We start from the raw sequence: 26,599 nt of genomic DNA, 5'->3' as shown, positions 1-26,599 counted from the left end.
AACAGAACACTAGCCTTCTAGAACCATTCATATTGACAACACTCAACAGAAGAAAACTGTGATTTACACCAGTCTTTGACTCTTAACACGCACGCAAACAACCCCCCCCCCCATTCGTCCCTCTAAACGACCCCTTCCCCAGGCAACCCACTCCCGCCCTAACTTCCAACTACAAATATTTAAATAAAAAATATGCTTCACTTCGTTTTGAATGCCCATCAGTTAATAAATCATTAATGGGTAAGATTTAGACGTAATTATGAAAAATCTATGTAAAATAGCCAACTACAGTTATTTTGATTGTATCGAGCGACTGCACTGATTTTCATTCGACTGTGTCAATAATGTAGGCTAACTGTGTATAAATGCTGTACGCATTACATGAATGGCGTTAATGAATCAATCATGTTTGCGCAAGGCTTTGAAGTGAAGCGCGTCACCACTCACCTTTTCCGAACTTTTCCGTGGATGAAACTAAAACACTTTCCTTTTGAGGTCGAGCAGCAGGTAATGGATGAAACTGACTCCCTGCAGTCTGAGATTGGAACCAATCAATTCGTAACCTTTTCTCACAACAAAATAGTTATTTGGGAGAATAGATAGGACATGTGAAGTACACGACAGCAGTGAAGCTGGGTTTGTTTCTCCGTTCGTTTCAGTGCGAGTCCCGATGGGCGGGACCCACTAGCTTTCATCTAACGATGACATCATCATGGAGTAGGCTACTCATTACCGTAACTCCCCTAAGAGATCTGAATCTAAAACCCCACTACGGAGATACATGATTTTAGTAGCGCTCGATATTGACCGTTCAGCTCTCCATGCGGCACGTTAGGACGCCAAAAAATTGTCTCCAAGTGCAAAAGTCAACCTTTACCTTACGCAACATGAGTCTACAGTAAAGGATTGACTTTACCAACAGATCTAGGAACAGATTACCAGGCCATTGGTCGAGTTCCTGCCTCACTACATTACAGACACATGCCAGATTTTACAACGTCTGGATTTTTGTATTTTATTTTACCTTTAACTAGGCAAGTCAGTTAAGAACAAATTCTTATTTACAATGACGTTCTACCCCGGTCAAACCCTAACCAGGACTGACTTTGGGAAACCCAGCTTTAACCTACCATTAGGGTAACAGTTTGCCCATTCCCCTAATGTTTTTATTTAACTGACTTGCCTAGTTAAATAAAAAGATTAGAGGAATGGGCAAACTGTTACTCTGTGGGCTACAAGTGGGTAGTATTCACTAGGAACCAAACGGAAGCCAACAGGTCAAAACGGGGAGGGACTAGCCTGGGATGTATTAATTTGTGCACACCGTAGTAAAAATGTCCTGCAACGACAATTCGTTTTTATTGGACAAATTCAGAGGTCACTACCTGTTCCATCCCATTTGCTTCCGTTTTGGGAAGTGGGAATTTTCCTCATACGATTGGGGGGGGGGGGGGGGGGGGGATCCTGGTAATTACTAGAGGGGAAACTCGTCTATCATCCTGAACACCCACTTCCCCCACATACTGACCTCTGACATCACATACTGACCTCTGACATCACATACTGACCTTTGACATCACATACTGACATCACATACTGACCTCTGACATCAACTACTAAGGAAATAACCTTCATAACATCGTTAAATGTATAAGACATTATTTATAAAAAAGGCAATCTAATATTAATATGGTTTGTGAACTCTAGAATTTGTTTGCAAGCATGATATCTGTACAAAACACCCTGACATGCCCTAACAAACAAAATACTAACATGCCCTAACAAACAAAACACTAACATGCCCTAACAAACAAAATACTAACATGCCCTAACAAACAAAACACTCTGACATGCCCTGACAAACAAAACACTCAATCAAGGGACTCCACTGCGTGACATTGTAAATTAATTTATTTTTTATCTGAGCTGTTGGTACAAACGTTTAACATTGGGGTGTGTGTGTGTGTGTGTATGTCTGTTGATAACATGTGATGATTATAAACCAGAGGAACAGGAGCTGTGAAGACATGTTCTGAAATCAACACAAGTAAGGAACAGCCCTGGTACTGGATGTAGGAAATCAGAAACTAAACCAGATACAGGAAACAGGACATGGTCGTATTCAAACTAAACCAGACGCAGGAAACAGGACATGGTCCTATTCAAACTAAACCAGATGCAGGAAACAGGACATGGTCTTATTCAAACTAAAGCAGATGCAGGAAACACGACATGGTCTTATTCAAACTAAAGCAGATGCAGGAAACAGGACATGGTCTTATTCAAACTAAAGCAGATGCAGGAAACAGGACATGGTCTTATTCAAACTTAAGCAGCTGCAGGAAACAGGACATGGTCCTATTCAAACTAAACCAGATGCAGGAAACAGGACATGGTCCTATTCAAACTAAACCAGATGCAGGAAACAGGACATGGTCTTATTCAAACTAAAGCAGATGCAGGAAACAGGACATGGTCCTATTCAAACTAAACCAGATGCAGGAAACAGGACATGGTCTTATTCAAACTAAAGCAGATACAGGAAACAGGACATGGTCCTATTTATTAGGCACCAAACAGTGAAGGACCACCTGAACTTATCCAGTAGGAAACACTCGATTTCATTACAAAGCATTTTCTGTTGCAAAACACTTTGCTACGGTTTCCTAGAGTGCACAAATTAATATACCATGGGACAGGGTCATATTCATTAGGAATCAAACAGAATGAATACACCACAGAACAGGGTCATATTCATTAGGAATCAAACAGAATGAATACACCACAGAACAGGGTCATATTCATTAGGAATCAAACAGAATGAATACACCACAGAACAGGGTCATATTCATTAGGAATCAAACAGAATGAATACACCACAGAACAGGGTCATATTCATTAGGAATCAAACAGAATGAATACACCACAGAACAGGGTCATATTCATTAGGAATCAAACAGAATGAATACACAACAGAACAGGGTCATATTCATTAGGAATCAAACAGAATGAATACACCACAGAACAGGGTCATATTCATTAGGAATCAAACAGAATGAATACACCACAGAACAGGGTCATATTCATTAGGAATCAAACAGAATGAATACACCACAGAACAGGGTCATATTCATTAGGAATCAAACAGAATGAATACACCACAGAACAGGGTCATATTCATTAGGAATCAAACGGAAGCAAACAGGCTGAAACGAGGAGGGACCACCTGAACATGTCTAATAAGAAACGCTCGTTTTCTGTTGTAAAGCGTTTTGCTAAGGTGTGCTACTAATGAACACGACCCCAGGTGTGTGAAGATGTGAAGGGGGACATTAGGCTGCACTACTTCCATTAAACAGCAGAGGGTGCCACAACAGTTTTACCATTGGTTGGGGAAAGGTTTGTACAGCGCAGTACACCTATCAGTATACACAGCAATATATATATATGGCTATCAGGGTGGAGCTCTATTTCAATTCACTAAGTAAACCGAATTCCAAATGTTCTTTATTGAAATGCATTGAAGACAATTGGAACTGGAATGTCAGTGTACATCAATTGACTAGAATTTAAAAAGTGATTTTGACCCCAACCCGGTGATAGTAAAGTGATTCATTTCTGTAACACAGAATAAAAACATTAAATTTGCTACTGGATACATGTAATGTGTATTCTGCGTCATCATGTCTAGTAGTCCCCATCTGAACTGTTATATTTTGGTCTGTGTAAAAAGTGTATTGGAACCAAGGCCGCAGGTGAACTTGAAAAAGTGGATTCTCATTCACAACGGAGAAAAAAGATCTAGTTGAAGTCCTAGTCAAATCAGCTACAACCATACAAGGTTGTCCCTTATTGAAAAACCAAACGCATTGAAAAACTGAAGGCAAGACAACGTAATGAAAAGACTTATTTAACAAACCAAATAAAAGGTCTCTTTCCTGTCCCTGTCCACATAGAAGACAACAAATCAACGGAAAGAAATAAGCACAAAAATATATATATATTAAATAGAAAACCAGCTCAAGATGCAATCACAGACATTAGTTTAAAAAAGCATCCATTCTTCTGCTGTGGAAAAAAAGGACATTATATATTTTGTATTTACACTACCTACAACCAGATGAACTACACCCCAAATGGAACCCCAGTCCCTATGTAGTGCACTACTTTCAACCAGAGCCCTGAATGGCTAACCCTCTGTGGTTAAGGTCTATAGTAGTGCACTACGTAGGGAATAGGGGTCCATTTGGGACACACTCTGCCTCTTAAGACACAAACGAGACCTTCGTGCACATCCCCGTTTTGGATGAAGGCTGTCAAGCACAATAAAAATAAATAAATAAAACTCCTCCTGATCAAATTATATTTTCAGTTGAACAATAATGTCTCAATCCAAATGGCACCCTATCCCCTATATAGTGGATTACTTGTTGACCAGAGCTCTACATTGGTTTGTGGTCAAAAGTAGTGGACAAATTCGGGAACTGAGTGCCATTTGGTGTTCAGCCAGTTTTTACGAGACCCACTCTGTTCCATTTCACCTACAGGGGAAGGTTCCCAGACCCCGATTAAGGGTTCCTATTTACATAGCGCAAAAAAACATTGTGCAAAATTGAAAAATTACCGTAAACCTCATTATAATCTCGCAGTAAGATTTAATTTGAAACTTTTCTTCAACAATACGCGTTATAAAAGAGGCGATTACTGAACTCTAGTGAGGCAAACTGAGCGATGCCTTAGACGTCTCTTTATAAACACACATTGAAGAAAAGTTTTAAATGAAATCCAACTTCCAGATTATAACAAGTTTTACAGTACATTTTGCACATTGCTTCTGCACTATAAAAATGTGGCTCTAATGCTGCTATTAATGAGAATACATCTCAATTTAGGATCTGTCTCCAGAGTGAGTTGTTTCTTCCTAAAATCAGACTGGTCAGTTAACTGGATCTGTGTCCAGAGTGATTAGTCTCTTCTAAAATCAGACTGGTCAGTTAACTGGATCTGTGTCCAGAGTGATTAGTCTCTTCTAAAATCAGACTGGGCAATCAGTTAACTGGATCTGTGTCCAGAGTGATTAGTCTCTTCTAAAATCAGACTGGTCAATCAGTTAACTGGATCTGTGTCCAGAGTGATTAGTTTCTTCCTAAAATCAGACTGGTCAGTTAAGTGGTGCTATCAACACTACATTCAGTATTACCTCAATCCACCCTCCTGTTTAAAGATGTTATCTAGACACCCAGTAGCGTTGCACAACTCCCTTAACTCTCTCAAAGTTCCAGGCTATTTAACAAATCCCAGTTGGACGATTCCCGGATTTCCTGCTTATCCGCTCGTCGTTCCAGGAATCGTCCAACCAGGATCTCTGGAAAACTTTGGGAGTGTTGGGAAAAGTTAGAGGAATTCTGTAACCCTATACACACACTGCTCCTCTTTAAAACATGATCTAGAAACTGTCTAACTTAACTACACCTCGGTTGAGTCATAAATAGCACCCTATTCCCTATATAGTGCACTACTATGGGCCCTATTCCCTATATAGTGCACTACTATGGGCCCTACTCCCTTTATAGTGCACTACATTTGACTAGACATACACTACACACACACACACACACACACACACACACACACTACACACACACACACATATATTTGGGGTATTGGGGGAATCTCACAGAGGGAGCAACTTCTACCATGTTATATTTTTTAATCTGTTAAAACAAACAGGCAGACACACAAATCTAATGTCCGCTATGTTAAACATCAGGATTAAAACCTGTCTGGTTGTCTACATGAGCAGCAGAATGACAGACAGCCCTGAAGCGGACAGACAGACAGCAGGGTTTCAGGTCAACATTAGGTCAGGAAGGGCACAATTCAGACTTGAGATAAGTTGACGAAATGTGGACTTCAGTAAAAACAAAAACAAAATGATTTACTGTAAGTCTACTTATCTCAAGTCTGAATCAGACCCAAAGTGGACTGAAAGTCTGGGAGGAATCCTAGTCCTTGAGATCTCTGTGCACACTTAAAGTAGACTTCTGTGTAGATCATACGTTGATGTCAATGGAAGATGTGTGAAAATGTGAGTGCTGATCTCAACTCAGGATTCAGGATTTCAATGATTGTATTGAAATAACAAATTATTTTTCTATGTGGATTCTGATTATTGACAAATAGCATTTCAAATTGTCTGAACTGAAACCAGTTGACCCCAATCCTACTAAATCTCACCCCGGTCCAGTTGAAACCAGAGTTGACCCCAATCCTACTGAATCTCACCCCGGTCCAGTTGAAACCAGAGTTGACCCCAACCCTACTGAATCTCACCCCGGTCCAGTTGAAACCAGAGTTGGCCCCAATCCTACTGAATCTCACCCCGGTCCAGTTGAAACCAGAGTTGATCCCAACCCTACTGAATCTCACCCCGGTCCAGTTGAAACCAGAGTTGATCCCAACCCTACTGAATCTCACCCCGGTCCAGTTGAAACCAGAGTTGACCCCAACCCTACTGAATCTCACCCCGGTCCAGTTGAAACCAGAGTTGACCCCAACCCTACTGAATCTCACCCCGGTCCAGTTGAAACCAGAGTTGACCCCAACCCTACTGAATCTCACGCCGGTCCAGTAGAAACCAGAGTTGATCCCAACCCTACTGAATCTCACCCCGGTCCAGTTGAAACCAGAGTTGACCCCAACCCTACTGAATCTCACCCCGGTCCAGTTGAAACCAGAGTTGACCCCAACCCTACTGAATCTTAACCCGGTCCACACTATTCCAGTGAATAAGGTAACACTCAATCCCTATATTTCAATGGCTTTTCCCACGACAGTAAAGAAAAGGTGAACGGAGTCTACATGTGCTGACCCTCCACTACACCACTGGCTCAGACGGTAGAGTGGAGGACAGGGCAGCTACTGACAGGGTATATATATATACAGTAGTGGAGGACAGGGCAGCTACTGACAGGGTATATATATACAGTATATATGTATTTATATATTAGAGGATATATGTAATGTACAGCTATAATACATTGTCTCTGTATGAGCTGTAGGACAGGATAGGACAGCTAGGGAGAGACGAGACGCTTGGTGTGTAGCTTGCTGGGTTTGGTGGGCTGGGTTGGTTTGGTTTGTAGGGTCTGGATTGAGTGGCTGGGTGTCTTGGTTGGTGTTTGGGAGATCTCAGCCCTCAGTCTTTCCAGGGTTCCGAGTGGTGGTGGGTCAGGTGAGGTCAGAGTGTCCTGAAGAACACAGGGGAAGACCATGAAGAAAAACAGATGGGGAGAGAAAAGAAGGTGACAGGGAGACAGAGAGGAGAGAGAGACAGAAACAAAGAGGGGAGAGAGAGGGAGAGAGTAGGGAGACAGGAGAGAGAGAGAGAGAGAGAGAGAGAGAGAGAGAGAGAGAGAGAGAGAGAGAGAGAGAGAGAGACAGAGAGAGAGAGAGGGGAGAGAAGAGACAGAGAGGGGAGAGAAGAGAGAGAGACAAAGAGGAGAGAAGAGAGAGAGAGTTAGAGAGAGAGAGAGACAGAGGGGAGAGAAGAGAGAGACAAAGAGAGGAGAGAAGAGAGAAGAGAGAGAGACAAAGAGAGGAGAGGAGAGAGGAGAGACAGAGGGGAGAGAAGAGAGAGAGAGGGGACAGAGAGGGGAGAGAAGAGAGAGAGAGACAGAGAGGGGAGAGAAGAGAGACAAAGAGAGGGGAGAGAGTATTGAGTTAAATGAAATTCAATCAACAACACATAGTATACATCCCCCCCTCTCCCAAATACACACCTGTCCTGTCACATGGTCCTGCTGTACTGGATACCAGTCTTGGATGCGATGCCGGACCAGGGTATCAGGCTGCGGAGCAGAGACTGGGCCTGTCTGTAGAGTCTCTGGGGGATTGAGCAGGGACTGAGGCTGGCCAGGGCCGAGCCAATGTGTTGGATGTAGTCAGTGCAAGAGGACCGTCAAGGACTATAGGATTTATGGAGCAAGGTTGGGGTCAATTACACAAATTCAATTCAATTCCATCAATGTAATATTCTATAACACAGTTCTTCAATTTATATTTAATTCAACTGATCTCCAATTCCAGACTAACTCAAACTCTTCACGAACTAAGAGGGAATAGTCCTAAATGTAATCCTCTAAATGTCCCCTGAATGCTTTCATATTAAAACATACAAATCAAAGATGTAAAACATGATCCTAAATATAACCAATCCAATGAGTGAATATCATAGCTGTTGAAGCTGTTTAATATGAACAGCATGAAATCCTTCTGGAAATGCTCAATACTCTACTTCAACCTGTATTGGCTACTGTATTATTATTATTATTATTATTATTATTATTAAACCCTGCTGGTCATCTAGGAACGTTTCAACCTCTTGGCCATGTTCTGTTAAAATCTCTACCCACACAGCCAGAAGAGGACTGGCCACCCCTCAGAGCCTGGTTCCTCTCTAGGTTTCGGCCTTTCAAATCAAATCAAATCAAATGTATTTATATAGCCCTTCTTACATCAGCTAATATCTCAAAGTGCTGTACAGAAACCCAGCGTAAAACCCCAAACAGCAAGCAATGCAGGTGTAGAAGCACAGTGGCTAGGAAAAGCTAAAAAAATAAAAAATATATTTTTGTTTATCATCTATGCATAGTCACTAACTATACATTCACGTACATATTACCTCAATTAGCCCAACTAACTGGTGCCCGGACTATATGCATTGTGTCCCGCCACCCCCCACCCTCCAACCCCCTCTTTTACACTGCTGCTACTCTCTGTTGATCATCTATGCATAGTCACTTTAACTATACACTCATGTACATATTACCTCAATTAGCCCGACTAACTGGGCATTGACTCTGTACCGGTACCCCCTGTATATAGCCTCCACATTGACTCTGTACCGGTACCCCCTGTATATAGCCTCCACATTGACTCTGTACCGGTACCCCCTGTATATAGCCTCCACATTGACTCTGTACCGGTACCCCCTGTATATAGCCTCCACATTGACTCTGTACCGGTACCCCCTGTATATAGCCTCCACATTGACTCTGTACCGGTACCCCCTGTATATAGCCTCCACATTGACTCTGTACCGGTACCCCCTGTATATAGCCTCCACATTGACTCTGTACCGGTACCCCCTGTATATAGCCTCCACATTGACTCTGTACCGGTACCCCCTGTATATAGTCTCCACATTGACTCTGTACCGGTACCCCCTGTATATAGCCTCCACATTGACTCTGTACCAGTACCCCCTGTATATAGCCTCCACATTGACTCTGTACCGGTACCCCCTGTATATAGCCTCCACATTGACTCTGTACCGGTACCCCCTGTATATAGCCTCCACATTGACTCTGTACCGGTACCCCCTGTATATAGTCTCCACATTGACTCTGTACCGGTACCACCTGTATAAAGCCTCGCTACTGTTATTTTCACTGTCATTTTACTGTTTTATTTTTATTTCGTATTTCTTTACTTATCTATTGTTTACCGAATACCTATTATTTATTTAAAAACTGCACTGTTGATTATGGCTTGTAAGTAAGCATTTCACAGTAAGGTCTACACCGGTTGGTTAAGGGCCTGTAAGTAAGCATTTCACAGTAAGGTCTACACCGGTTGGTTAAGGGCCTGTAAGTAAGCATTTCACAGTAAGGTCTACACCGGTTGGTTAAGGGCCTGTAAGTAAGCATTTCACAGTAAGGTCTACACCGGTTGGTTAAGGGCTTGTAAGTAAGCATTTCACAGTAAGGTCTACATCGGTTGGTTAAGGGCCTGTAAGTAAGCATTTCACAGTAAGGTCTACACCGGTTGGTTAAGGGCCTGTAAGTAAGCATTTCACAGTAAGGTCTACACCGGTTGTTTAAGGGCCTGTAAGTAAGCATTTCACAGTAAGGTCTACACCGGTTGGTTAAGGGCCTGTAAGTAAGCATTTCACAGTAAGGTCTACACCGGTTGGTTAAGGGCCTGTAAGTAAGCATTTCACAGTAAGGTCTACACCGGTTGGTTAAGGGCCTGTAAGTAAGCATTTCACAGTAAGGTCTACACCGGTTGGTTAAGGGCCTGAAAGTAAGCATTTCACAGTAAGGTCTACACCGGTTGGTTAAGGGCTTGTAAGTAAGCATTTCACAGTAAGGTCTACACCGGTTGGTTAAGGGCCTGTAAGTAAGCATTTCACAGTAAGGTCTACACCGGTTGGTTAAGGGCCTGTAAGTAAGCATTTCACAGTAAGGTCTACACCGGTTGGTTAAGGGCCTGTAAGTAAGCATTTCACAGTAAGGTCTACACCGGTTGGTTAAGGGCCTGTAAGTAAGCATTTCACAGTAAGGTCTACACCGGTTGGTTAAGGGCCTGTAAGTAAGCATTTCACAGTAAGGTCTACACCGGTTGGTTAAGGGCCTGTAAGTAAGCATTTCACAGTAAGGTCTACACCGGTTGGTTAAGGGCCTGTAAGTAAGCATTTCACAGTAAGGTCTACACCGGTTGGTTAAGGGCCTGTAAGTAAGCATTTCACAGTAAGGTCTACACCGGTTGTATTCGGCTTCACGTGACAAATAAACGTTGATTTTATGATATGTAATGTATTGATATAACGGGTTACATTTTAAGGATAATATATTCAATTAGGCACTGACTTTGTGAAGGCTGCAGAATGGATAAGAACTGAATGCAACAACCATGTCTCTGTCACTAGAAAACACAGCCAAGGAGGGCTCTTGTTCAACTCCAATTCCAAGAATAATTTTCTTTTACAATTAGACTTTTAAAGATTTCTGCAATTCCAGTTCAATTGCAATTCAATTCTCCACTTCCTGCTTGAATTCCAGAAGTGTGCCTAGGGGGAAGTCTACACAGCCGTGCACAGTCTTCACGTGTTGCTGTCTTCCATTTCTAAATGTTTTGACCACTGATCTACACAACCTATGCCACATTTAAAAGTGAAATAAAAACATTTCTGAAATAAATTACAAATAAAAACAAAGAAATATTGACTGCAAAGGTCTTCACACACCTTTGCTGTGACACATAAGTTAGTTCAGGAGCTCCACATGGACACACACACTCAAACTCCTACCCCCACATCCGCCCTTGTACCCCCCAAACCAACAACATCACACACACTAGTACCCCCCCACCAATCCCCTTGTACCCCCCAAACCAACAACATCACACACACTTGTACCCCCCCACCAATCCCCTTGTAGTAAAGGATATAAGAGCGTCCAGGGCGGATGCCCTCCGTTGATGTACAGAACGTATGTGAAGCCGTCTTTCAGCACCCCTCGTATGGAGTAGTAGTAAGGTAGGTAGTGATGCTGCGTGAAGTCTCTGTTGGGATTCATTTAGATGACCATCTAATAATACATATATCCCCAGTAGCTACATTTAATAATACATATATCCCCAGTAGCTACATCTTATAATACATATATCCCCAGTAGCTACATCTAATAATACATATATCCCCAGTAGCTACATCTAATAATACATATATCCCCAGTAGCTACATCTAATAATACATATATCCCCAGTAGCTACATCTAATAATACATATATCCCCAGTAGCTACATTTAATAATACATATATCCCCAGTAGCTACATTTAATAATACATATATCCCCAGTAGCTACATTTAATAATACATATATCCCCAGTAGCTACATTTAATAATACATATATCCCCAGTAGCTACATTTAATAATACATATATCCCCAGTAGCTACATTTAATAATACATATATCCCCAGTAGCTACATTTAATAATACATATATCCCCAGTAGCTACATTTAATAATACATATATCCCCAGTAGCTACATCTAATAATACATATATCCCCAGTAGCTACATCTAATAATACATATATCCCCAGTAGCTACATTTAATAATACATATATCCCCAGTAGCTACATTTAATAATACATATATCCCCAGTAGCTACATTTAATAATACATATATCCCCAGTAGCTACATTTAATAATACATATATCCCCAGTAGCTACATCTAATAATACATATATCCCCAGTAGCTACATTTAATAATACATATATCCCCAGTTGCTACATCTAATAATACATATATCCCCAGTAGCTACATTTAATAATACATATATCCCCAGTAGCTACATTTAATAATACATATATCCCCAGTAGCTACATCTAATAATACATATATCCCCAGTAGCTACATCTAATAATACATATATCCCCAGTAGCTACATCTAATAATACATATATCCCAAGTAGCTACATTTAATAATACATATATCCCCAGTAGCTACATTTAATAATACATATATCCCCAGTAGCTACATCTAATAATACATATATCCCCAGTAGCTACATCTAATAATACATATATCCCCAGTAGCTACATCTAATAATACATATATCCCCAGTAGCTACATCTAATAATACATATATCCCCAGTAGCTACATCTAATAATACATATATCCCCAGTAGCTACATCTAATAATACATATATCCCCAGTAGCTACATCTAATAATACATATATCCCCAGTAGCTACATTTAATAAAACAGTTTTAGATGAGTGATTTAGCAGACACTCTCCAGAGCAGCTTACAATGCATTCATCACAAGTCAGCTAGGTCAGACAACCACATATCAGTCATAAAGTACATTTTTCCTCAGGAAAACACAATAAAATCAATGACTTTTTTCCACACTTGGTCCCTACCTACCTACCTACCTACCTACCTACCTACCTACCTACCTACCTACCTGTTGTGGTAGAAGTGTATAGCCGTGGTGTTGGTTGTCAGCACGTGGAGGTAGATGGCCTTGCAGTGGTCCTGGGCCGTGGTGGAGATGTGTTCCTTAAGACTGTCCAGCAGCAAGGAGCCTGGGAGGGGGAGAAGAGAAGAGTAGCAGGACAGTGAGTGACTGTGAGTGTACCTAGGGCTGTGGCGGTCACAAAATTGTCAGCCGATGATTGTCATGCAAATAACTGTCTGTCTCACGGTAAGTGACAGGTTAATTAACATAAACACATTTAGCCTCTCCTGGTAGCCACACATAGCCTACAAGCCATGCCATTAAAAAGTCAAATCCATGTAATATAGCCTACACCTTCACAATAAATGAACTATTTATTTTAGACAGGTCTAAAGAAGCATCATATGAAGAAAATGTAATCTATTTCAGAAGAACAGAATAGCATACTCTGAGTTGTCCTTATGTTAGGCCCTGATCTGGCTACGCCATATGACTGTGGGCTACACTAGTTCATTTAGCAGACAAGACATGCTTAGAATTCCCTGGCATTATTTTATATTATAATATGAATAAAACAATTGAACAAAGCTGAATAAAATATAAATATTTTCTCCAAACGATTTGAAGGAGTGCGCACATGTGGCTATTCTGTGTTGAGCAGTTAGCAAAGAAACAGGTCTTCCTATATGCTTCATTTAGAGTTATTAATGTAACTTTAGTTGTTCTACAAACGTTGGGCTATATGTTTTGATTTTTAATACATTGTAAGGCTGCATGATGAGACTAATGATGCTTAAAAAGGCATGAGCTCTGCTTAGTTTTTTGCGCAGGCTGTACACTCCAACAGTCTCTCATTCACAATTTGACAAGCACTTGATAATGCCTCGTATTTCACGGCTGCATCCCCTTTGCGGCCCTAATGCACCCCCCCAAAAAAAATCTGTGCCTTTTGTGGCTCGGAGTGCTGCGTTGTGACCTTCTCCCGGAGTGTGCTGCGCAATCTGAAGTGTCTCTCACTCACATGGCTCTCCGTCACGAGATCGGGTCTTTCTCACAGGCTACAAGTGAAGACAGACACATCGGGGATGCACCTGCGCTGTCCAATTCCGAGGTGCATATTGAAGATATTGGAAGAACTGTCCACATTTACTTTATCAGCCAACTAGATGAGTAGGCCTAACGAACAGCAAAAGCACTAGCCTATGGAAAGCTGATGGGATCCTCCTCTTTTTATTAGAGGCCATCACTCTGTTTTTTCTCCCGCAATTGCATAGTCTATAGAAATTATGCGCAACATGAGCTCATGGGCACTCATGGAGTGTTGGATTAGATTTGCGAACACATTTGCATTGATGTCAGAGTGATTAGAGGGACAATAGAGAGCTGAGTACCAGGCAGTTAGCAAGTTTAGTAGGCTACAAATGACCATCAGCAGCATCTGAGCTTGGCGAAGCCTAATTACCGTGACTACACGGTCATGTGGAATTTGACTGCCTTCATGACTCGTGACCGCCAGTGTGGCAGTAAAACGGTCACCGCAACAGCCCTAAGTGTACCTACCTATTCCATGTTTCCTGAACTCCTTCACCACCCCCAGACTCAGTATGTAAGCCACCTGGGTGTCCACAGGAAATCTAGAGGCTAGGATGTCTCCATCCTGCAGAGAGGAGAGGTTATACACAGCTATTAATACTTATAACACTGACTAACACCAGGAAATCTAGAGTCTAGGATGTAGGGACATTGTTTTGCGAACAGTAATGAACAGTTTCAACATTTCTACACGCCGTGTCGCATTATTCAAGTATGTTAACTTCTGTGCAGCATGAGTGGGCTAAGTGGAGTACAGGCTGAGTGGAGAGCTAACATGATGCAGTCCAGACTCCCAGTACAGGCTGAGTGGAGTTCTAACATGATGCAGTCCAGACTCCCAGTACAGGCTGAGTGGAGAGCTAACATGATGCTGCCCAGACTCCCAGTGCAGGCTAAGTGGAGATCTAACATGATGCAGTCCAGACTCCCAGTACAGGCTGAGTGGAGAGCTAACATGATGCTGCCCAGACTCCCAGTGCAGGCTAAGTGGAGAGCTAACATGATTTTTTGTTATAACATTTTAAATTAACCATAATAATGTCAGTTAAGAACAAATTCTTATTTTCAAGGACGGCCTACACCGGCCAAACCCGACCGACGCTGGGCCAATTGTGCGCCTCCCTATGGGACTCCCAATCACGGTTGGTTGTGATACAGCCTGGATTCGAACCGCTGCGCCACTCGGGAGCCCATGAGTGGAGCAGGCACAGTGCACTAGAGCTGTAAGGGGAACATCAGCTGCTCTGATAGACAGACTCTGCACCTCTCTGATTCAGAGGGTTAAATGAGGAAGACACATTTCAGTTGAAGGCATTCAATTGTACACCTGACTAGGTATCCCTCATTCCCTTTCCCTTTCCCTCCAAGCAGACCACCACAACATACCCAATGATTCAGAGGGGTTGGGTTAAATGAGGAAGACACATTCAGTTGTACACCTGACTAGGTATCCCTCATTCCCTTTCATCCGTGAGACACATTTGACAGAAGTACTATCAAAAGAAACAAACATTCTAGTACCAAGACGTTTTTCATGTTCTATTATCGAAAAAGTACAGAAGTTTCGGTATACCGAGTTAAGCAACCCCCTCCACCTCTCTCATTACTCTTCAACACCCCTCCATTCCCCACACCCCCAACCCCCTCCACCTCTCTCCAACACCCCTCCATCCCCCACACCCCCAACCCCCTCCACCTCTCTCCATTACTCTTCAACACCCCTCCATCCCCCACACCCCCAACCCCCTCCACCTCTCTCCATTACTCTTCAACACCCCTCCATCCCCCACACCCCAACCCCCTCCACCTCTCTCCATTACCCTTCAACACCCCTCCATCCCCCACACCCCCAACCCCCTCCACCTCTCTCCATTACTCTTCAACACCCCTCCATCCCCCACACCCCAACCCCCTCCACCTCTCTCCATTACTCTTCAACACCCCTCCATCCCCCACACCCCCAACCCCCTCCACCTCTCTCCATTACTCTTCAACACCCCTCCATCCCCCACACCCCAACCCCCTCCACCTCTCTCCATTACTCTTCAACACCCCTCCATCCCCCACACCCCCAACCCCCTCCACCTCTCTCCATTACTCTTCAACACCCCTCCATCCCCCACACCCCTCCACCTCTCTCCATTACTCTTCAACACCCCTCCATCCCCCACACCCCCAACCCCCTCTCTCCATTACTCTTCAACACCCCTCCATCCCCCACACCCCCAAACCCCTCCACCTCTCTCCATTACTCTCCAACACCCCTCCATCCCCCACACCCCCAACCCCCTCCACCTCTCTCCATTACTCTCCAACACCCCTCCATCCCCCACACCCCCTCCACCTCATGCCCCCCTCCTCCATGACCTCTCTCCTTTACTCCTCCATCCTTCCATCCCCACCTCCTTCACCACCCCCCTCCTCCTGTCCCCTTCCACCGCCCTCCTCCTCTCCACCCCCCCACCCTCCTCTCCCCACCCTCCTCCTCGTCCCCTCCTCCTTCCCACCCACCTCTTCCCCTCCCCTCCTTGCCACCCTCCTTGTCCCACCCACCTCTTCCTCTCCACCCCCCCTCCTTCTCTCCCCTCCTCGTCCCACCCACCTCTTCCCCTCCGGCTGCTTCAGGTCTAATTAGTAGGAGACTATAAACAGAATGTAGAATGTCAGTGTGTTCCATTTCAGACTGTTCCTAAGGAATGTGAGTGACAGGGATAACTACACTACTGTAAACATAACTACTATTATCAGGTTTGGGCTCAAACCCATTTATATTCCTGTCAATTCAGATAGTAATACAACTTCCAATTCCAAATGATCCTAATTCAAAACTATTGGAATTGCTGTGTTGTTCCTGAATTGACTGAAATTTAAAAGGGATTGACCAAAAACCCTGACTTTAATATGACCCCCTAACAACTACTGTCTGTCAAAACATTCAGCTTCCAACAATAGGTTCAATATGGGGTACATTCACAGTCTATAACGGACATTTCTCCTGAAAACATGTTCAATCGTCCTGTCAGTCAGTCAGTCAGGACCATCTCTACCCCAGCACCAGTACCACTCTGTGTACTGTCAGTCAGTCAGGACCATCTCTAACCCAGCACCAGTACCTCTCTGTGTACTGTCAGTCAGTCAGTCAGTCAGTCAGGACCGTCTCTACCCCAGCACCAGTACCTCTCTGTGTACTGTCAGTCAGTCAGTCAGTCAGGACCGTTTCTACCCCAGCACCAGTACCTCTCTGTGTACTGTCAGTCAGTCAGTCAGTCAGTCAGTCAGTCAGTCAGTCAGTCAGTCAGTCAGTCAGTCAGTCAGTCAGGACCATCTCTACCCCAGAACCAGTACCTCTCTGTGTACTGTCAGTCAGTCAGGACCATCTCTACCCCAGCACCAGTACCTATCTGTGTACTGTCAGTCAGTCAGGACCATCTCTACCCCAGCACCCGTACCTCTCTGTGTACTGTCAGTCAGTCAGGACCATCTCTACCCCAGCACCAGTACCTCTCTGTGTACTGTCAGTCAGTCAGTCAGTCAGTCAGGACCATCTCTACCCCAGCACCCGTACCTCTCTGTGTACTGTCTGTCAGTCAGTCAGTCAGGAACATCTCTACCCCAGAACCAGTACCTCTCTGTGTACTGTCAGTCAGTCAGGACCATCTCTACCCCAGCACCCGTACCTCTCTGTGTACTATCAGTCAGTCAGTCAGTCAGGACCATCTCTACCCCAGCACCAGTACCTCTCTGTGTACTGTCAGTCAGTCAGGACCATCTCTACCCCAGAACCAGTACCTCTCTGTGTACTGTCAGTCAGTCAGTCAGGACCATCTCTACCCCAGCACCCGTACCACTCTGTGTACTGTCAGTCAGGACCATCTCTACCCCAGAACCAGTACCTCTCTGTGTACTGTCAGTCAGTCAGTCAGTCAGGACCATCTCTACCCCAGCACCCGTACCTCTCTGTGTACAGTCAGTCAGTCAGTCAGTCAGTCAGTCAGGACCATCTCTACCCCAGAACCAGTACCTCTCTGTGTACAGTCAGTAAGTCAGGACCATCTCTACCCCAGAACCAGTACCTCTCTGTGTACTGTCAGTCAGTCAGTCAGTCAGGACCATCTCTACCCCAGCACCCGTACCTCTCTGTGTACTGTCAGTCAGTCAGGACCATCTCTACCCCAGCACCCGAACCACTCTGTGTACAGTCAGTCAGTCAGGACCATCTCTACCCCAGCACCCGTACCTCTCTGTGTACTGTCAGTCAGTCAGGACCATCTCTACCCCAGCACCCGGACCTCTCTGTGTACTGTCAGTCAGTCAGTCAGTCAGGACCATCTCTACCCCAGCACCCGTACCACTCTGTGTACAGTCAGTCAGTCAGGACCATCTCTACCCCAGCACCCGTACCTCTCTGTGTACTGTCAGTCAGTCAGGACCATCTCTACCCCAGCACCCGGACCTCTCTGTGTACTGTCAGTCAGTCAGTCAGTCAGGACCATCTCTACCCCAGCACCCGTACCACTCTGTGTACTGTCAGTCAGTCAGTCAGTCAGGACCATCTCTACCCCAGCAGCCGTAACACTCTGTGTACTGTCAGTCAGTCAGTCAGGACCATCTCTACCCCAGCACCCGCACCACTCTGTGTACAGTCAGTCAGTCAGTCAGTCAGGACCATCTCTACCCCAGAACCAGTACCTCTCTGTGTACAGTCAGTCAGTCAGGACCATCTCTACCCCAGCACCCGTACCACTCTGTGTACTGTCAGTCAGTCAGTCAGGACCATCTCTACCCCAGCACCCGTACCACTCTGTGTACTGTCAGTCAGTCAGGACCATCTCTACCCCAGAACCAGTACCTCTCTGTGTACAGTCAGTCAGTCAGGACCATCTCTACCCCAGCACCCGTACCACTCTGTGTACTGTCAGTCAGTCAGGATCATCTCTACCCCAGCAACCGTACCTCTCTGTGTACTTTGGTCCGGCCCTTGATCTCAGCTACGATCATTCCCACGATGCCTCCCTTGAAGATGGCGGCGAGGGAGAAGAACTTCTTGTTGGATGTGATGTCATTATACCATGAGTCTGGGTACCTGTTGGGGGACAGGTGAGGCTCAGAGGTTAGATTCCTGCTGGGGCCACTCATATGGAAAATGCATGTCTAAGTCACTTGGGACAAAAGCGTTCGCTAAATGGCTTATAGGTCTAATAAGCCTTAAGGTAGGTACAGGTGGCAGATAGAATGAGTAGACTTTCAGCTGTATTAAGGTGACAGGGGACAGGTGGTAAATATAATGAGTAGACTTCAGCTGTTTTAAGGTGACAGGGGACAGGTAGCAAACAGAATGAGTAGACTTCAGCTGTATTAAGGTGACAGGGGATAGGTGAGGACAGGTGATGTAGACTTCAGCTGTATTAAGGTGACAGGGTACAGGTGAGGACAGGTTATGTAGACTTCAGCTGTATTAAGGTGACAGGGGACAGGTGAGGACAGGTGATGTAGACTTCAACTGTATTAAGGTGACAGGGTACAGGTGAGGACAGGTGCCCTGGGTTGTGTTCAGTGGGGCTCAACATAGCAAAGCGTTTTGAAACGGAAAGCGAAAATCTGTTCTTATTAGACAAGTTAAAGTACCACTACAGTTTCCCTCAGCTCTCTCTCTAGTGAACACGATACGATCCTGTGTTGCTATTGGCCGCGTGGCGCAGTACTCACTCGATGGGGAACCAATCACCACACAGCAGCTTGACGCTGTCTATGTCATCGTGGCAGAGGAGGCGGAGCTGGACTTCGCTGAGCGCAGTGGGGGACACCACGTCGGTCATTCACACCTAGAAAACGACCAATGCCAGGAGAGATACAGTTATTAACTCCTACAACCCACCAATCACAGATCACACACACCAATCACACTGATCAATCTTCTATAACATTATCTGACATATTTTGTTTATATATTTATACACAACTTTTAAAATGGTTAGTCAGCTGGTTAATAAACTGCCAGGTCAACTGTCCTTGGTCCTTTTAAAATGGTTAGTCAGCTGGTTAATAAACTGCCAGGTCAACTGTCCTTGGTCCTTTTAAAATGGTTAGTCAGCTGGTTAATAAACTGCCAGGTCAACTGTCCTTGGTCCTTTTAAAATGGTTAGTCAGCTGGTTAATACACTGCCAGGTGGACTGTCCTTGGTCCTGGATATGAGGGTTCATCCCAAATGGCACCCTAATACCTTTATAATTCACTACTTTCGACCTGTGCTCTATGGGCCTGGTCAAAAGTAGTGCACTATAAAGGGAATAGGGGGGCATTTGGGAGGCACAGGTGGATGGAGAGGGACAGGGAATGATAGCTCGACAGGCAAACAAACTTCTGAAACCTCTCTACTCTCCCCTGGTGGCAGTAGCAACTGTCATCGGTGAGGACAAAACCAGAGCTTTAAAATGTGGACAGAACTGCTGTGCTCTATGAAGAGAACATGCTTTATGATGCTAACTAGTTAGTTGTTTGACGTTAACTAGCTAGCTAAGTTAAATGCCTAAACAACCTAAACAGCAGCCCCAGTAAGGTGCTATGTTATCAAGCTAGCTAACACTGCTAGCAAACTGACTGTTTGGTTGACATTCCACAGTAAATTCAGCTAAACAAGATGCATTATTAGCCAATTCCTTCCCCCTTTAGCTAGCGTTAGATAGACTTTAGACTTGACTGGTTGTCAAAACAAGAAAGTTAGCTAACCTAGCTAGCTAGCTTTCTAGTTCTGAGGGAGTTCGCTAGCTGACGTAGCGACCTACTTAGCTACGATTCCAGGCAAAATAAGTAAATGAAATATAAGCATAACTGGACAACACTTCGCTAACTATGTCAGCTCAAAAGTTAGTAGAGGATAATGGCTACATTTAGCTGGGTAGCTAGCAAGGTGTCTTGTTAGCTGACCGACAAGCTAGCTAGCTCAAATATTTTGTAACCTAACGTTACCTTGTTTATGCGCTCGAACAAGAGGAACGTGCGGGGGAAAATTCCTTGGGTGTCGTTTGAAGTGTTTCCTACAGTGGAAACACCATGATAAAACCCAAATTTGCTCTCTATTCAGAAAACCACGGACACTGGTCTCCCACCAATACATTAGCTGGCTAGTCAGCTTTGCTAATTTGACAACTAGCCGAGTTGGCTTCTTCCTGTGTATGTCACATTCCGGAAGTCATTCAGCTTTGTGTGCGGAAATGTAGTTTCTCGGGGATATGGTTTTGTAGTTTAATTTCCCCAAAATGATTGTAACAAACATACTATACATTCAGACATAGGCAGTATTTCTGTAACATGTATTTTAAATACGTATTTAACTACTCTTGAGTATGTTTTTTTTACACTGTCCCGAACTACAATCCAATGTATTTTGTAACAAGATACATACAGACCTTTAATTTATATATACAAAATACTTTTCTATACAATTTTTCTATATATACATGTATATATTTATTTTTTTATAGCGGTTCACAATTTTGTCGCCCCCTTTCACACTGCAATGGGATCAGAAGTCTGATGGCACTATGGTGTGATAAGAGTGTCTGCTAAATGACAAAAATGTAAATGAACACTGGGTATTATTCTAATGAGCTCCGCACCCAAAACAAGGCCAATAATAATACCCAGTGTGCTTTGTAATTGATCATTTTTACATTTACATTTTGGTCATTTAGAAGACTTACAGTCAGTGCATTTAACAAAGGTAGATGAACAACCACATATCACAGTCATAGCAACTAAACTGTTTTTTGTTACCATTACTGAGAATGTTGTTGAAGTGAAGGCATGAACTGGCAAATGTATTTAGAATTTTGAAAAGGATGAAAATACAAAATACTTGTATTTTATCTACATACAATACTTTGCAAAAGTATTTTGTATTTTAGTTTGATACCTTGTTTTTTAGAATATCTTGTACTTGTAACAAGATAGATTTGCATGCATCTTTTGCCCATCTCTGTATACATTGATAGCCTATAGTAAAATATGCTCCTTTTGGCTGAGGAAGAAACCCCTAGTAAAGTTGTTTATGCACCCAGGGCTGACTGACTTCCCAACGTCAAATCCCTCGGTATCATTGTTGATACAGTTGACACAACAGTAATAGATGAAAGTCTGACGATCTGCCACTGTCTGTGGCCAAAGCAGGCCAGTACTACCTGTGAGGAGGCACAGGACAATAACATCAGGCCGGTATTACCTTTGAGGAGGTACAGCCCTTGGTGGACAATAACATCAGACCAGTATTACCTGTGAGGAGGTACAGCCCTGGGTGGACAATAACATCAGGCCAGTATTACCTGTGAGGAGGTACAGCCCTGGATGGACAATAACATCAGACCAGTATTACCTGTGAGGAGGTACAGCCCTGGTGGACAATAACATCAGGCCTGTATTACCTGTGAGGAGGTACAGCCCTGGGTGGACAATAACATCAGACCAGTATTACCTGTGAGGAGGTACAGCCCTGGTGGACAATAACATCAGGCCTGTATTACCTGTGAGGAGGTACAGCCCTGGGTGGACAATAACATCAGACCAGTATTACCTGTGAGGAGGTACAGCCCTGTATTACCTGTGAGGAGGTACAGCCCTGGGTGGACAATAACATCAGACCAGTATTACCTGTGAGGAGGTACAGCCCTGTATTACCTGTGAGGAGGTACAGCCCTGGGTGGACAATAACATCAGACCAGTATTACCTGTGAGGAGGTACAGGACAATAACATCAGACCAGTATTACCTGTGAGGAGGTACAGCCCTGGGTGGACAATAACATCAGGCCAGTATTACCTGTGAGGAGGTACAGCCCTGGGTGGACAATAACATCAGACCAGTATTACCTGTGAGGAGGTACAGCCCTGGGTGGACAATAACATCAGACCAGTATTACCTGTGAGGAGGTACAGCCCTGGGTGGACAATAACATCAGACCAGTATTACCTGTGAGGAGGTACAGCCCTGGGTGGACAATAACATCAGGCCAGTATTACCTGTGAGGAGGTACAGCCCTGGGTGGACAATAACATCAGACCAGTATTACCTGTGAGGAGGTACAGCCCTGGGTGGACAATAACATCAGACCAGTATTACCTGTGAGGAGGTACAGCCCTGGGTGGACAATAACATCAGACCAGTATTACCTGTGAGGAGGTACAGCCCAGTATTACCTGTGAGGAGGTACAGCCCTGGGTGGACAATAACATCACAATTTATTACATAATTTATTAATTAACATGTATTATTTATTTTATTTTTTATGAGTTATTACCACTATTTATTAGTATACATAACTAGATAATAACAATATCCGGTCTGATGCTCTCGCTATCAACACACTATCAACTGCAAGTGCAACTAACTTGCCTCTCAGACAGACAATCAAATGGTGCACCACTTTTGATCAGGGCCCTTACAGGACACCGTACAGTGCCTTCAGAAAGTAATCAGACCCCTTTACTTTTTCCAACATTTTATTGTGTTACAGCCTGAATTCAAAATGGATTAAATGGAGATTTTGTGTCACTGACCTAAACACAATACTCTATAATGTGAGTTAAATAATGTTTTTAGAAATGTTAACAAATGTATTTAAAATGAAAAGCTGAAATGTCTTAAGTCAATAATTATTCAACCCTGTTGTTATGGAAACGCCTAAATAAGTTCAGGAAGTAAACATTTGCTTAACAAGTCACATAATAAGTTGCATGGACTCACTGTGTGCAAATATAGTGTTTAACATGATTTTTGAATGACTACCTCATCTCTGTACCCCACACATACCATTATCTGTAAGGACCCTCAGTCGAGCAGTGAATTTCAAACACAGATTTGTGACAGAAAAGAAGGAAGCCTGTACAGAATACAAATATTCCAAAAACATGCATCCTGTTTGTAAACAAGGCACTAAAGTCAAATGTAGCAAAGCAATTCCCTTTTTTGTGCTGAATACAAAGTGTTATGCTTCGGGCAAATCCAATACAACAGCACCCGATGTCACAGGAAGGCCAACAAAATCATCAAGGACACCATCCACCCGAGTCACTGCCTGTTCCCCCCACTACCATACAGCAGGCGAGGTCAGTACAGGTGTATCAAAGCTGGGACCGAGAGACTGAAAAACAGCTTCTATCTCAAGGCCATCAGACTGTTAAACAGCCATCACTAACACAGAGAGACTGCTGCCTACATACAGACTTGAAATCACTGGCTACTTCAATAAATGGAACACTAGTGACTTTAATAATGGCACATTAATAATGCATTACTCATCTCATATGTATATACTGTATTCTATAATATCTATTGCATCTTAGCCTATGCCGCTCTGTCATTTCTCCTCCATATATATATATTTATATATTCTTATTCCATTCCTTTACTTACATCTGTGTGTACTAGGTTTTTGTTGTGGAATTGTTAGATATTACTTGTTAGATGCACAAGCATTTCGCTACACTCACGAATAACATCTCCTAACCATGTGTATGTGACCAATAACACCTGCTAACCATGTGTATGAGACCAATAACATCTGCTAACCATGTGTATGTGACCAATAACATCTGCTAACCATGTGAATGAGACCAATAACATCTGCTAACCATGTGTATGTGACCAATAACATCTGCTAACCATGTGTATGTGACCAATAACATCTGCTAACCCTGTGTATGTGACCAATAACATCTGCTAACCATGTGAATGAGACCAATAACATCTGCTAACCATGTGAATGAGACCAATAACATCTGCTAACCATGTGTATGTGACCAATAACATCTGCTAACCATGTGTATGAGACCAATAACATCTGCTAACCATGTGTATGTGAACAATAACATCTGCTAACCATGTGTATGTGAACAATAACATCTGCTAACCATGTGTATGTGACCAATAACATCTGCTAACCATGTGTATGTGAACAATAACATCTGCTAACCATGTGTATGTGACCAATAAAATTTGATTTGAGTTGATTTGACCTTTCAGCCTTGACATAAAATAGCAATTTATTCCCACTTTGTAACACAATAAAATGTGAAAAAAGTCAAGGTGTAACTGATTTCCTCTTCTTCGTCTGAGGAGGAGTAGCAAGGATCGGACCAATGTGCAGCGTGGTAAGTGTCCATAATGAGATATTTAATAAATCCACAGAACACTGAACAAAATAACAAAAAGTACATACAAACAACCGAAACAGTCCCGTATGGTACTAACACAGGAAACAACCACCCACAAAACACAATAGAAAACAGGCTACCTAAATATGGCTCCCAATCAGAGACAACGACTGACACCTGCCTCTGATTGAGAACCATACTAGGCCAAACACATAGAAATAGAACAACAGCACAAAACATAGAAAAACAACATAGAATGCCCACCCCAACTCACGCCCTGACCAACTAAAATAAAGACATAAAAAAGGAACTAAGGTCAGAACGTGACACAAGGGGTGTGAATACTTTCTGAAGGCACTGCACATACCTTAAGCCCAATTCCCATAGCAGGGGTGCCGAGGGTGCTACAGCACCCCCTGATAAATTACATTAAAACTATATATATAATAATAAAAATCACTTTTTCTGGTCAAAAGTAGTGCCAAATCAAATCAAATCAAATTTTATTTTCCATATGCCCCGAATACAACAGGTGTAGACCTTACAGTCAAATGCTTAGTTATAAGCTCTTAACCAACAATGCAGTTTTCAGAAAATAAAAGTAAAAAATAAATGTAAAAAAAACACTATGTATGGAATAGGGTCCCAGGTGCCATTTGATAATGTAGATACAGATATGCTGTGTCATCCCTGACACTCACATGGAAAGTTACCCCCCTTCCCCATAATGAAGTTACTGTATATACAGTAGGAGCACCAGTCAAACACGCAGCTCCTTCACTCTACCTAGTTCAGGGTTAATCTTATCACCTCACTGAAGACACCTGGTCCCTTCTCACACACAGGACAAACAATAACACTACAGGACTGCTGAGCTGGGCTGTGAAGCACCTCCCCAACGCTTTATATTTGATAGGCTGCAGCAGAAGTGAACTCCTTTGTCGGTATGTGCACCTGCGTGTGCACGAAATCGTCTGGGAAACAATTTGTGTGCTCGACTTATCTCATCTATAGTATAGCATTAGGCTCTCGAGTGGTGCAGCGGTCTAAGGCACTGCATCTCAGTGCAAGAGGCATCACTACAGTCCCTGGTTTGAATCCAGGCTGTATCACATCTGGCCGTGATTGGGAATCCCGTAGGGTGGTGCACAATTGACCCAGCGTCATCTGGGTTTGGCTGGGGTAGGCTGTCATTGTAAATAAGATTTTGTTCTTAGTTGACTTGCCTAGTTAAATAAAGGTCCAATAAAATAGCAGTCTATATGTGTCCTGTACAGTTCAACTGATCTCACTAGCCTTGGGCCGGGATTCAATCCCATCAACACGTTATCTTCATCTGAACTAGCCTTGGGCCGAGATTCAATCCCATCACCACTCTATCTTCATCTGAACTAGCCTTGGGCCGGGATTCAATCCCATCACCACGTTATCTTCATCTGAACTAGCCTTGGGCCGGGATTCAATCCCATCACCACTCTATCTTCATCTGAACTAGCCTTGGGCCGAGATTCAATCCCATCACCACTTTATCTTCATCTGAACTAGCCTTGGGCCGGGATTCAATCCCATCATCACTCAATCTTCATCTGAACTAGCCTTGGGCCG

At 43.5% G+C, this 26,599-nt stretch overlaps 1 protein-coding gene across 1 annotated transcript; it reads right to left on the bottom strand.

The window, feature by feature from the left end:
- Window positions 1-3,490: 3,490 nt before the first annotated feature.
- Window positions 3,491-21,010, bottom strand: LOC120041655 (N-alpha-acetyltransferase 60). The gene is made up of 8 exons (XM_038986521.1): window positions 20,817-21,010; window positions 19,556-19,671; window positions 18,803-18,932; window positions 14,318-14,414; window positions 12,764-12,884; window positions 11,233-11,346; window positions 7,782-7,946; window positions 3,491-7,250 (listed from the first exon to the last, which is right to left on the bottom strand). Exons 2-7 carry the CDS (start codon window positions 19,663-19,665, stop codon window positions 7,790-7,792), a joined length of 729 nt encoding a protein of 242 aa, XP_038842449.1. The 5' UTR covers window positions 19,666-19,671; window positions 20,817-21,010; the 3' UTR covers window positions 3,491-7,250; window positions 7,782-7,789.
- Window positions 21,011-26,599: the final 5,589 nt, after the last annotated feature.

Source organism: Salvelinus namaycush, unplaced genomic scaffold (genome assembly GCF_016432855.1).
Source record: "Salvelinus namaycush isolate Seneca unplaced genomic scaffold, SaNama_1.0 Scaffold5, whole genome shotgun sequence".
NCBI classification, from domain to species: Eukaryota; Metazoa; Chordata; class Actinopteri; order Salmoniformes; family Salmonidae; genus Salvelinus; species Salvelinus namaycush.
The sequence above is the reverse complement of the archived record's forward strand: the minus strand, read 5'-3'. Positions and strand labels throughout refer to the sequence as shown.